Source organism: Phyllopteryx taeniolatus, chromosome 1 (assembly GCF_024500385.1).
Source record: "Phyllopteryx taeniolatus isolate TA_2022b chromosome 1, UOR_Ptae_1.2, whole genome shotgun sequence".
Taxonomy (NCBI): domain Eukaryota; kingdom Metazoa; phylum Chordata; class Actinopteri; order Syngnathiformes; family Syngnathidae; genus Phyllopteryx; species Phyllopteryx taeniolatus.
Window position 1 is genome coordinate 26,681,477 of NC_084502.1, and position 12,288 is coordinate 26,693,764.

At 39.7% G+C, this 12,288-nt stretch overlaps 1 protein-coding gene and 1 long non-coding RNA gene across 2 annotated transcripts in view; one reads left to right on the forward strand and one right to left on the reverse strand.

Moving 5' to 3' along the window:
* Positions 1-12,288, reverse strand: part of LOC133483284 (uncharacterized) — a 104,911-nt gene that overhangs the window by 66,301 nt on the left and 26,322 nt on the right. The window lies entirely within an intron of this gene.
* Positions 1-12,288, forward strand: part of LOC133483276 (sodium channel protein type 2 subunit alpha-like) — a 69,181-nt gene that overhangs the window by 43,703 nt on the left and 13,190 nt on the right. The window contains exons 17-19 of the mRNA XM_061784264.1: positions 2,821-3,351; positions 9,589-9,724; positions 11,310-11,464. Of these exons, the coding sequence (XP_061640248.1) occupies positions 2,821-3,351; positions 9,589-9,724; positions 11,310-11,464 (822 nt within the window). The remainder of the gene's footprint in view (positions 1-2,820; positions 3,352-9,588; positions 9,725-11,309; positions 11,465-12,288) is intronic.

The following is a 12,288-nucleotide window of genomic DNA, read 5'->3' on the forward strand; positions in this document are numbered from 1 at the left end:
TTCTTCAAAGTCAGAAGTTTACATAGATTTCATTGATATTTGACGTTTTGGACATCCTTCCACAAGCTTCTCACAAAAGTTTGCAGGAATTTTGGTCCATTCCTCCTGACAGAATTGGTGTAACTGAGCCAAGTTTATAGGCTGCCTTGCTCACACATGCCTTTTCAGCTTTGCCCATAAATTTTCAATAGGATTGAGATCAGGGCTTTGCAATGGCCACTCCACATTCAATTTGTTATCCTTAAGACACTTGTAACCAGTTTGGCAGTATGCTTCAGTTCACTGTGCATTTGGAGGGCCAATTTGCACCCAAGCTTTAACTGCCTGGCTGATGTCTTGAGGTGTTGCTTTTGTACATCCATCCATTTTCTTTACCGCTTATCCTCACTAGGGTTGCGGGCGTGCTGGAGCCTGTCACAGCTATCTTCGGGCGAGAGGCGGGGTACACCCTGAACTGGTCGCCAGCCAATCGCAAGGCACATATAGACAAATAACCATTCACACTCACATTCACACCTACGGGCAATTTAGAGTCTTCAATTAACCTACCACGCATGTTTTGGGGATCTGGGAGGAATCCGGAGTACCCGGAGAAAACCCATGCTGACACGGGGAGAACATGCAAATTCCACACAGCCGAGGCCGGGATTTGAACCCCGGTCCTCAAAACTCTGAGGCAGATGGGCTAACCAGTCGCTCACCGTGTCGCCATGTTACTTTTGTACTTCCACATAATGTTCTTTCCTCATCATCATCATATCACATCTTATCAGACAGTGAGTTTGAAAAAAAGTGTATTCTTATATAGTGTATGTAAAGATAGGGTTTCAACTGATTTTTCAACTGAAGAAATGCACCAGAGGTTAGGTTGAATGGATAAAATTTTGAAATAGATGGCGGTTCATTGTATATCATTGTAACGCTGCGTAGCGGTGCTCAACGTGTGGCGCTCCTAGTGTTATGGACACCCATGTTGCTTTAGTGGCAGTTTGGGTGCCATGTCTGCTCACTTTCTTGTGGAAAAATATATCGACCTTTCCCAGGATATAATATTTTTTAAGATGTACATATTCTTTAGTTGATATCAGGGGACCTCAATTAATATTTCGAGTTGTCCAGTTCCAGAAAATTTCTTCAAGACGAGTTTCAGAACGAGTTTCAGAACATCAAATGCAATACCATGCATTATTATTCTTTCAGAAATATGTTGTCGTCGCCAACTGTGAAATAAAATAAAATTTTCTCCATTTCATTAGTACAGTAGTACATGATGCCTTGAACTACTAGTTTAATTCATTTCGTAAACACTCATAACTCAAAACACTCATATTTCAAATCATCTTTTCCCTTTGAAATGAATGAAAGTGCCAATAATCAGTTCCAGCTTCCTCAAAAAAAAAAATGTAATTTATTTTTCAGGAAGGAAATAACACTATAATAGTTAACTTCATTAAAAAAAAAAAAAAAAAGATTAATAACTTAATAAAGTTTAATAAAACAGTTTCAATTCAATTCATTATGCTGGTCCTTCTGTTGTGCCCAACCTGGCCAATGGGGTGTAGCGGGAAGCAGTATTATATATTCATCAGACGAATGTAGAAGAGTCATCACTACTCTGAATGATTCAATAAGCTGCAGTAATACGAGTCTTTTTCCGCAGAATAAAGGCTATACAGTATGCCTGTGAGAATTGTAATATTGTCTGTCTGTATGTGTTGCTCCACTGTTTGTGTTCAAATATTCATTGTTTGAATGGTTAAAACACTGCAACTATCGATGCTATTCCTTATTTTGTGTATGGTGTTTTCCATGTCTTAGCATTAAGCTAGCTAAGATTACTAAGCTTTGCCAAAGGCAAAGTTGTTTGTTTTGTATACATACACATAAAGCACTTTTTTTGTTTTGTTTAGTTTGACAATAAACTTCAACTTGGAGAAGCATTAAACAGTTTAAAGCTTACAGCTTATCTGCCAAACTGCAGTTTACTGTGAAGTGAGTTAAGTTTGCTGCCACCATAAAGTGCTCGTATCTCAAATTTCCGCCCGTAAGTCAAAGCAACAAAAATCGTCCGAACGACGGCTACTATCTCAAAAAAACGGGTCACTCGTATGGCAAGGCACCACTGTATTTCTACAATATTAATTATTGATTATGACATTGAAGGCTTCTATATGATTTCTCATTTGATTTTATGAAGCAGCTCACATGTGTTTGGAGTGCCTTCCTACCCATAAAATGTGAAATTACATAACCAATTAGATCTTTTGTTATCTGCCTATCTCTGACAATGTGTCCGTAAGCAAGCCACTTATAATGTTGTCAGCTTGTGACACAACACTGGGGCTCATTTAATAAGTTTAAGAAATGTGTCCAAAGTCGTTAGCATACTGTGAACAGTGCTTTTAAACAAGGCCTCATGAAGTACCTGAAAAGTGAAAAATGATCTAAACAGAGTAAAAAGAAATGAAGAAAATGAGTATGAGCAATTCAAGTTGTTACATTCTTTCTCAGAGGTGTCAAAAGTATTCACGTTCATTATTCATTATTCAGTATTTCATATGTACATACATGCAAGATTATAATGGAGGTTTAAAAAGACCGGTAAATCCCCTAACAGTTGGAGTGTTTACACTATGCGTTTATTAAAGTAATCTGTTAAGGTTTGGGTCCTGCGCTGGACCAGAATCTGCCAATTAAGGACCTTTCGTTCATATGATATAGTTACATTAGTTTGTACATAGTTTACAGTATATAATTGAAATCTAATCTAGCCCACTTGTTTACAGTCATTTATGTCTTATTTTTTCACATTCTTTTTAGGTTCTGAACCTGTTCTTGGCTCTGCTTCTGAGCTCATTCAGCGCTGACAACTTGGCTGCAACTGATGACGACAGCGAGATGAATAACTTGCAAATTGCTGTGGGCCGGATCCAGCGCGGCATTGCCTTTTTAAAATCTACTGTTCGACACTTCCTCCAGAGCCTGTTCTTTGGTGGTGGCGGGAAGGGCTCCAACCTGCCTGAAGAGAGCAAACCCCTAGAAGAACTACATAGCAATGGCAAAGGCAACTGCATCACCAATCACACAACAGTGGAAATGACCAAAGACCCTGGCGGGATATACATGACAGCTGAGGGCAACGGGCGTCCTGGAGGAGGCCTGGTCGTTGGGGGCATGATTGAGGCGGATAGCACCGAAAAGTACCCCATAGACGAATGTCACTACATGTCCTTTATTCACAATCCGAGCCTGACAGTCACAGTGCCTATTGCTGTGGGTGAGTCAGACTTTGAGAACCTTAACACAGAGGACTTAAGCAGCGATTCCTCAGATGTGGAGGGCAGCAAAGAGGTAAGATTTAGACTGGCATATTTCCGTCTTGATGAATTGATCTGTTTTGTAGTTTAAAGTTGACTCTGGTGAAGGGTGGTGAATCAACTGAACCACATTTTGCAACTATTCCACCTGTTCAGATTTTCATGAAAAGTTATAACGTACCAAATTATTGTACCATTTATCAGCCCTTTGTGAGCGGGGAACCAACCCAGTCGTACAATATGGTAAGGTATCTGAAACGTTGGTGCTATTGTTGAGGATGTTTGTGTTTCTTATTTACAGGTTGGTACGATGTCACATGATGTATGTTGCAAAAACAGTAGTATACACACCCTTCAGATGCAATGCAAGCCAGAACAGGATTGGTCCGGGTGATGGTTGGAGGGGATTGGGGGGGTTCGGTGCCGTGCTCTAGGGGACATCAGCAGTAGACTGTATGCAGACGAGCAATAACTAGTTGCAATTTATTTTCTCCGCAGTGGGACTTGAACTGTGACGTTCCCTTTAAAAAGCTAAAGGCGTTATGGATTTGCTACTGCCTCGCCAACTAATGACTTGGATTCACTTTGACGATTACTTTAAAAAACAGACCAGCAAGGGCGCGTCACTGTGAAACACTACAGATGCTTCTCATTTAATTGAGAAATGCCTGAAGGGTGATCTCAGCTTCGTCCCTATGCCGGCGAAAAGCAATCGAATTGAAACTCCATGTAAAATGAAATAAGCTGTTGTTGCCACATTATTTCCCAAATCCTATGTCACAAAAATTTATTCTTAAATCTCACAGAGAAAACTATAATGGTGCTCAATAGCACGTAGACCTCTGCAAAGCACAAACGATCACCAACATGTTAATCTGACTCATTTGATTGAAAAAAATCATTGTGTCCTGCAGGTGCCGGTGATGTGTATTACAAAGTAGAAAATTGCCACACATTCTTTTTTCCACTGCAGCTCCATCTATTGGATCTGGTGGCTCTGGCCCCACTTGTCCTTAGTGTATTTGTCATTCCGGTAACCAGCATAACGTGTCATTTTGCACTTGGTGGTAACAGGCCTTGATTATGCCACCTACTACTTTAACCATAATTTTATTGGTACAGGTGCTCAGACTCTGCAAATATTGAGAATATTTATCATTACAGATGGTTTGCGCTGTTTATGTATCTCATGCAAGAAAATCCTAACTTAATTCTGAACACAGACATGAGGTTGAGTGCTGGCTTGGTGCGCATGACTTACTTTGTTTAACTCCCCCCGTTTGTTATTGCAGCCATGTCACAGATGCTCTCAAGGTTTTCAGTGAGAGAAGAACTGTAAGACCACTTTATTGTATCATGGCACTAACCATGAGGACTGCCAATGTCATTTACGAACAGGCATTTTTTTTCTTCATACTTTTAATGGACTGCCCATTTTCGTTCTTTGCCTGGTCTTGCCCTCCACCCCACCGAAAACCCTTTCCTTTATTCCCACCTCTTCCCCATAAAGCAGTACACATATACAATGAAAGTTTTTAGTTTTTCTTTATCTTCTTAATTGGTTTTGAAATGGGACTTGGTCTGCATTTAACAACTGAAAAAGAGGAAGAATTGCAAGAGCAAATAAAACAGAGAGAAATGTTTTACTGTAGTTTATCATGACTCTGATATATGACCCTGATTACCAATGTACTGGTTTATTAATTTATGGATTTATTTTTTTATGACATCATAAACATAGTTTACCTTAAAGGTTGCTAAAGAATTAATTCCATAGGTTGTTTACACAGTACGTTTACATGCACTAGGAAACAAAATACTGCATTCAATTGAATGGAAACTTTTAAACAATTTTGCTCAACTTTTTTAAATGTTGGATTAACACACACAGACACTAACACCACTAACACCAATTCACAAGAGAAGAATAACACTGAAAGATAAAGACAAAAAAAATAAAAGACAGCTCAAAAACATTTAAAAACAAAGAATATATATAAAAATGAATATAAGAAACATACAGTGCAAGAAAGATCATTTAAAAGTGGACATTCTCTAAAATAATCATAAGCATGAGAAAGAAAGAAAAATAGAAACGTTTTTAACCTAGATTCTAAAACAATGACACTTGGTGCTGACTTGACCTCTGTCAGCAACTTATTCCATTTGTGAGCAACGTAGCAACTAAACGCTGCTTGAACATGTTTGGTTTGGACTCAAGAACGCCAGAATTTGACCTGAGTCTGCTGATCTCAGAGCCCTACTGGGTTTATATTCCACTAGCATTTGTTTCATATATTCAGGACCTAAACCATTTAATGATTAATAGACCAGTTGCATAACTCTGAAGCTGACTGGGAGCCATTGTAGAGACTTTAGAATTGGACAAATATGTTCTGACCTCTTTGTTCTAGTCAAAACCCGAGCTGCAGCATTCTGAATGAGTTGCAGCTGTTTAATGCCCTTTTGGGGGAGTCCTGTCAGAAGACCATTGCAATAGTCAAGTCCACTTGCGATAAAAGCATGGATGAGCTTCTCCTGGTCTCTTGGCACATGCAAGCCTTCACTCTGAATATGTTCTTCAGCTGGTAGATGGCTGTTTTTGTAATTGATTTGGTATGACTACTGAAAGTCAGGTCGGACTCAATCAGCATACCAAGTGACTCCAGGTAATTACTAACAGCAAACCAATTTTTTTAGTACCAAAAACTACGTAGATTTTTTTAATAAAAAACTTCCAGTTATTTATCTGTTTTAGATAGTGACACAACACCTCAATTGAACTGTGGTCATCTGGAGACACTGCTAGATATACTGTAACTATGTGTCATCTGCATAGCTATGATAGTCAACATTAAGGTTCTCAATAATTTGACCCAAGGATAGCAGAAAGAGGGCAGAACAGGAGGGGTGTCATGAACGGAACAGAGGATAGGACCCAAAAATGCACGACTCCAAAACAAATGGACAGTTTCAAAAAGAGAGGTTTAATATACGGGCAGAGGTCGGTACACAGGCAGGCAATCCAAAAAACGCAACAGTATCCAAAAACGAGGTACCCCATAGGTCCTTGCCATTGAATGAGATTGGAAACTTCCAATGGCTATGAAATAACTCCTCTCCTCCAGGTAGGACCTGAACCATTTAAGGACTGTTCTATTTAGTCCTACCCACATTTCCAAACTGTTCACCAGTATTTTATGATCTACTGGATAAAACGCCGCACTGAGATCTAACAAGCCAAGAACTGACAAGTTCCAGAGTCAGTGTTCAACCTTATATCATTTAGCACTTTGATAAGAGTTGATTCTGTACTGTGATTTCAGAAACCTGATTGAAAATGGTCAAAAAGTCCATTTGAGTTCAGGTAATCACCGAGTTGATTAAAAAACACTTTCTCGACAATCTTGGCTATGAAGGGGAGATTTGAGATGGGTCTTTAGTTTGGTAACATGTTGTTACCCCTCTGTTACTGAAAGAAAAACCCACAGTGGTCACAGAAATAATTAGAATCTGACAAAAGTAATAAAAAAAAGTCATTAAAATTAACCAATGAAAATCAGACATTGCTTTTGAACTGTGGTTCAACAGAATTATTTGAAAAAAACCTCAGGAAACAGGCCTGGACAAAAATAATGGTCCCCCAAGTAAAGACTGAAAATAATTTGACCATAGGGACATGTTCAAACAAGGTGTGTCCTCTAATTAGCATCACAGGTGTCTTCAAACTTGTAATCAGTCAGTCGGTCTATTTAAAGGGTGACAAGTAATCACTGTGCTGTTTGGTGACATGGTGTTTACTATATTAACCATGGACCAGAGGAAGCGAAGGAGAGAGTTTTCTCAGGAGATTAGAAAGAAAATTATAGACAAGGATGTTATGGGTAAAGGCTATAAGACCATTTCTAAGCAGCTTGATGTTCCTGTGACGATACAGTTGCACATATTATTCAGAAATTTAAGATCCACGGGAGTGTAGCCAACCTCCCTGGACATGGCCGCAGGAGGAAATTTGATGACAAATTGAAGAGAGGGAGTATGAGTGGTAACAAAAGAGCCCAGAACAACCTCCAAAGGAATTAAAGGTGAACTCCAAGGTCAAGGTACATCAGTGTCAGATCGCACTATCTGTCGTTGTCTGAGGCAAAGTGGACTTCATGGGAGACGACCAAGGAGGACACCACTGTTGAAAATAAATCATAAAAAAGCGAGACTGGAATTTGCCAAACTGCACGTTGACAAGCCACAAAGCTTCTGGCCATGTCCTATAGACAGACAATACTGGAACATTTTGGCAAGGCACATCAGCTCTATGTTCACGAACACAAAAATGAAGCATACCAAGAAAAGAACACTGTCCCTGCTGTGAAACTTGGAGGAGGTTCTGTTATGTTCTGGGGGCTGCATTGCTGCATCTGGCACAGGGTGTCTTGAATCTGTGCAGGGTACAATGAAATCAACTGGAGCAGTTTGCTCATGAAGAGTGGACCAAAATACCTGCTGAGTGGTGCAGAGGTCTCATTGAAAGTTACAAAAATCATTTGATTGCAGTGTTTGCCTCAAAAGGTTGTGCAACAAAATATTAAGTTAATGGTCCCATAATTTTTGTCCAGCCCTGTTTTATGGGTTTGTTTGTTTTTAAACCACAATGATGAACCACAATTCAAAAGCAATGTCTGATTTTCACTGGTTAATTTTCAATACATTTTTATTTATTATTACCTTTGTCAGTTTTTTCTGTGACCACTGTAGGTTTTTCTTTCATGAACAGAGGGGTACCAACAATTTTGTCCACGTGTGTATCAGTAAAATCGGGTGGCGTGGGGCTGTAGGCATTGAAGATGACCTCGTCTGAATTTGAAAATCTGTCAACCTGAAAATAACCGTATCTGGTTACATAAGGTTGATGCTGCCAGTAATAAATTATTAAATAATCAAAAAATACAAAATCGAGGGATATATCAGGATCATAAATCAGTGTCATATTTCTTTTTAACTTAAGCGGAATCCTCAGTCTTTTATACATGAAATAAGCTAATGTCATGCCTGTGATAGCTCTGATAATGGAGTGGAAAAGAAACATTTTACGAGGAAGATTATTTTTGATCAAATGGATATCAAAAGATGTAACAAGCAGTTAGTCACTGTCAATCACTTTAAGTGTGACTTTGCATAAATCACCCCAATAATCAATCGATAATCTGCATAAACAACCTTTTGGAATAGTGATCCTCCTGTCAAACAGGCACACAGTGTAGTATAACATGCCAAGATAAAACCATACCCAGACATCACCTCATAGAATCCATAACCCATCGAGGTAAAACGAGTGCCAAGGTAGAGTAAGGCAGCATCCTTTCAGAAATCAATGCACATCAGAGAAGCATGTTTCCATCATTCCCATGTCCTATTAGCTGGGTCCCACTGCAATCAGGGCTGCTGCACTGTCTAGGATGACATGTTTCAAAACACCACATGCCTGAAAAAAATGTCACCTGCATGCAATACTAGGTTTTCTCTATGAAAAATTACAAGACAACTAGCAAGACTGACACGTCTCACATTATCAAGATGCTATATGGGGCATATTTACTTTGTGCCATGTTATGTACTGTAAGTAGGAAAAACATAAAACACCAGACCACATGCTGTCTTATAAACAGTGCACAGTGCTGGTTTTTGCTGGTAAGCTAATTTGGTCATCTATCAACTTCAACACAAACAGAAAAAGCTTAAACACTGCTTTCAAGGAATGGAAATAATGTATTTTCATGTCACTGAGGAAAATTGGTGATCAGAACTTTAGGTGGGTGGATTGTATTTTATGGGGGTAGGGGCATACGCAGTTAAAGAGTTATTTTTATTAGGGGTATTTAAACAGATGAACTGAATACTAATTGATCTGGGGGGTTAATTTCTCAGTAGATGTGAAAATACCGCACGTTTTGCTTGGTAAAATTTCAGGCTTGGATTGATGATGCATTGGAATACTGCATGCACTCTTCCTCAAACTGAGGTCGCATCAAACGTACCCACAGTTGCATTACTGTAGTGTCCAACTATGATATGATTTGAGCCTTCAGATATGCCATACCAAAGCCTGTAGGTACATTTGATCAATGTTGCATGTGATGACAATAAGGAGGATGTTAAAAAGAGTCCAACTCTGTTATGACAGCGCCTAGCCCGAGGAGAACACTTCAGGACGTTTTGTCCTGGAATAACTCTACATTTGCAGTATAACTTTGCGCACCTTTCCTTGTCCACACAGAAGCTCGACACAGAGCCTAAACATCTCAGCTCTTCAGAAGGGAGCACTGTTGATATTCGCCCACCAGGAGATGGGGTTGATTCAGTGGAACTGGAGCCAGAGGAGTCACTGGAGCCAGAGGCCTGCTTTACTGACGGTGAGATGGTGTGATAGATCAAGAAAAAGTGGGACAGAACTGCTCATGCTTTGAGCTGGTCTCTTAAACTCACAGCTGAGTGACAGTGAATAGAAATGCTCATCAGGTTAGAAAGAAAAGTTGTGTATTCCATCCATCCATCCATTTTCTGAGCCGCTTCTCCTCAGCCCGCCTGTGGTCACGGGCGTGCTGGAGCCTATCCCAGCTATCATCGGGCAGGAGGCGGGGAACACCCTGAACTGGTTGCCAGCCAATCGCAAGGCACATACAAACAAACAACCATTTGCACTCACAGTCACACCTACGGGCAATTTAGAGTCTCCAATTAAAGCATGTTTTTGGGATGTGGGAGGAAACCGGAGTGCCCGGAGAAAACCCACACAGGCACGGGGAGAACATGCAAACTCCACACAGGCGGGGCCGGGGATTGAACCCGGGTCCTCAGAACTGTGAGGCTGACGCTCTAACAGTCGTCCACCGTGCCGCCTTGTGTATTCCTCTTTCTTAATAATTTAAACTGTCATTTTGTCTGACATGTGATTTGCAAATAATTTACAAACTATATTCAATTGAATACATTAAAAAGACAAGATACTTAATATTCAAATTTTGTTTTGTTTTGTTTTAATATTCTCTCATTTTGAATTTGATGCCTGCAACACATTCCCATAAAGCGGGGACAGGGGCAACAAAAGACTGGGAAAGTTAAGGAATGCCCCAAAAACACCTGTTTGGAACATTGCACAGGTGAACAGGTTAATTGGAAACAGGTGAGTGTCATGGTTGGGTATAAAAGGAGCATCTCACAAGCTAGGATGAGGCGAGGTTCACCACTTTATGAACTGCTTGAGTAAATAGTCCAACAATTTAAGAACGTTTCTCAATGTACAATTGCAAAGAAAATTGCAAGGAGATTTCATCATCCAGGGTCCATAATATCATCAAAAGATTCTGAGAATCTGACGAAATCTCTGCACGTAAGCGGCAACACCAAAAACCAACTTCAAATGCCCGTGACCTTTGAGCCCTCAGGCGAAACTGCATTAAAAACCAGCATCACTGTGTAAAGGACTTTGCCATGTGCACTCAGGAAAAATTCAGAAAACCATTGTCAGTTAACACAATTCATCTCTACATCTACAAATATAAGTAAAAACAACAGCTTCTCTGGACCCAAGCTCATCTTAGTTGGACTGACCCAAAGTGGGAAAGTGTGCTTTGGTCTGACGAGTCCACACACTGTTGTTTTTGGAAATCACGGACCTCTTGTCCTGTGAGCCAAAGGGATAACAGTTAACAGGGATAACATGCAAACATCCCACATCCCAAAAACATGCATGGTAGGTTGATTGAAGACTCTAAATTGCCCTTAGGTGTGAATGTGTGCGCGAATGGTTGTTTGTTTATACATGCCCTGCGATTGCAATACAGTACAGTGCAGTACAGAAAATGGATGGATGGATAGTTACTTTCATGGTACATGCACAACACATGAGCATTTGCAGTTGAATACACTGTGGTCACTGACACCCATGCAATTCATATCTGTGATCCTTTTCATTTGTGTTCTTCTCCACATTTGCAGGATGCATAAGCAGATTCCAGTGTTGCGAGGTCAATGAGGAAGCACCCAGGTTTAAGAGTTGGTGGACACTCAGGAAAACCTGTTTTGTAATAGTGGAGCACAACTGGTTTGAATCCTTTATCATATTTATGATCCTGCTCAGCAGTGGCGCACTGGTGAGTTTAAATGCATGACTCATGCCTTGTCACAAAGATGGTTTGGGCCCTTGTCAGGAATTCTTTGACATGCAGTACCTTGTACTGGACATTATTTTGGATTACCATGGGGGTGTTTACCATCAAATGAGTTGTTTTTGTACCCGTGGCACTTGACCAATACCACATACCTGGGCCTTTCTGAGATGGGAAAAAGTACAATCAGTTACATTGGAGTTTAACATTCGGTCTTTTTGCTAGATGCAGATTTTATCTTGAGGGACAGAAATTCACCTCCACTGTGCCAATACAGACTGTGTACAACATATTTTATAACCAAATGAATTTTATTTATTTATTTATTTATTTTTATAGTGGGGGTTATGTTCCAGACTACCAGAGGTGGGTAGTGTAGCCAAATATTTTACTCAAGTAAGAGTACTGTTACTTTAGAAAAATATAACTCAAGTAAAAGTAAAAAGTAGTGATCCAAATATTTACTTGAGTAAGAGTAAGAAAGTACTCAATAAAAAAAAGAGTAATTTGTGAGTAACATCTGATTATTTTTTTTTTTTTACATCAGAGAAAGAACATAAAATAAAATTTAAAAAATAATAATATATGGGAGTCGACACACACCTGCCACCATTTCAATTTTTAGGTGCCCAAAAACCAACAACACATACATTGGGTCATTTGCTTTATTCACTTAAATGACTTCATGAAGAAGCTGTTTGCTGAACAGACTTAGTGATTGTGTGTGTGTGTGCGACACCATAGGGATAGTGCTAATTTTTACATATGCACTGCCAAAACAACAATAGAAACATCTGCAACTTACCTAC